Source organism: Macrobrachium nipponense, chromosome 34, assembly GCF_015104395.2.
Source record: "Macrobrachium nipponense isolate FS-2020 chromosome 34, ASM1510439v2, whole genome shotgun sequence".
Lineage (NCBI taxonomy): Eukaryota > Metazoa > Arthropoda > Malacostraca > Decapoda > Palaemonidae > Macrobrachium > Macrobrachium nipponense.
In genome coordinates this window covers 678088-679631 of record NC_061095.1, presented here as the reverse complement: position 1 = coordinate 679631, position 1544 = coordinate 678088, and the positions used below count along the sequence as shown (strand labels likewise).

Sequence of the window (1544 nt, the reverse complement as noted above, 5' to 3'; positions counted from 1 at the left end):
GCACAGGTAACATATACTCATCCATTAGATACATTTTATTGTCAACGCGTTTCTTGACCCATGGTCACATCTGTGTGGGATGCTGCCACATACATCCATGCAAGAAATGGAATGAAGGGGTGACAAATTAAATCCGTAGATTCTTTAAAATCTTGTAATGAAGATAAACAGACATCAAGACGACAGCAGCGGGAAGTAGGTCCGCGCTTGTCACTACAATGACCACTGGACAGTGACTGACTATGCATATGGCGGGAAATAAAGGCAGTGTTGACACATCTAATTACATTGTTGCCACCATGCATAACGAAATAGTGGTCTTACAATACGTGCAATGAGAAAATATAAATGGGAACATAAATATCATTCTTCTATAGAATAATACAAGCAAATGTACATTAATGTTCATAAACTGTACGTAATGTAATTAAGAAACAGCATAACATTAAATATCTATACACCTCCCTCCCCCTTTACGCTCGTAGCAGTATCTCGAGCGGAACATAAATTCCTCTGAGCTAGTCGAGGTGAATGGCGAGGGACATTGGAGGGTTCGAATGATGGCTCTCTTTCCTGGCCAGAGCAAGGTGGACACAGGGACTTGGGGAGAGGTGTCATCACTCATGTTAGCCACTGGGCGTAAATGTCTTCGGTTTCGAAACCATACACGACCACTTGGAAGGTGATACTTCATACTTTCTTGAACCATCCGCGGCCCAATCACCGATGCCGACCTTGTCCATCGAAGCGTCGTTGCGTCCTGTATCTTAACTCGTTGGCGATGGTGAGTTTTGGGTAGAGGGCGGGCATGGAATTGTAAAGGCTCATGGCTTGGTCGGTTTGGGCAGCAGTGCGACGGTCGTAATCTTCAGTCTTAGTTTGCCACTCCTCTGTGAATGATCTGGGGTGAGCCGGAACACAAGTGCGGAGAGGATGGCCATAGAGGATCTGCGCAGGGGAGCGTCCAGCAGGGTTCGGTGTATTCCGAAGCTCCAGCAGTCCTCTATCAAAGGCTTCACAATCTATGTTCCCGGATGGGGCAGTCTTGATGATAAGGTGTTTAACCGCTTTAACTGCAGCTTCTGCGTGTCCATTAGCCTGAGGGTAATGTGGAGAAGTGATGATGTGATGAACTCCCCAGCGGTCGGCAAATTGCTTGAAGTCATGGCTGGAAAATGGGGGTCCTCCATCAGTTCGTAAGCGGAGTGGAACACCAACCTCGCGGAAGAAAACACAGAACATTCTTCTAACTCTGGCTGCAGTTGTGTCACGTCCACAGGGAACAACCACAGGCCAGCCTGAAAGTCTATCAGCAATAACAAGGAAGGATTTCCCTGCTACGTGGAAGAAGTCAGCTGACACACTTTCGAAGGGCCGGGATGGATGGTCGTCACACATGTAAGGTTCTTGTTGCTGACTAGGGAGAAGCTGTTGGCAGGCCTCACAGCTTTCTACTTTACTCTTGATATCTGCATTGATACCTGGCCAGAATACTGTCTGCATTGCATGACGTCGAGTAGCTTCAATGCCTCGATGGCTGTCGT

At 47.3% G+C, this 1544-nt stretch overlaps 1 protein-coding gene across 1 annotated transcript; it reads right to left on the bottom strand.

Annotated features, from left to right (window-relative positions):
• Positions 1–720: 720 nt before the first annotated feature.
• LOC135207743 (uncharacterized) lies at positions 721–1242 on the bottom strand. The gene has a single exon (XM_064239569.1). The coding sequence runs from the start codon at positions 1240–1242 to the stop codon at positions 721–723; it is 522 nt and encodes a 173-aa protein (XP_064095639.1).
• Positions 1243–1544: the final 302 nt, after the last annotated feature.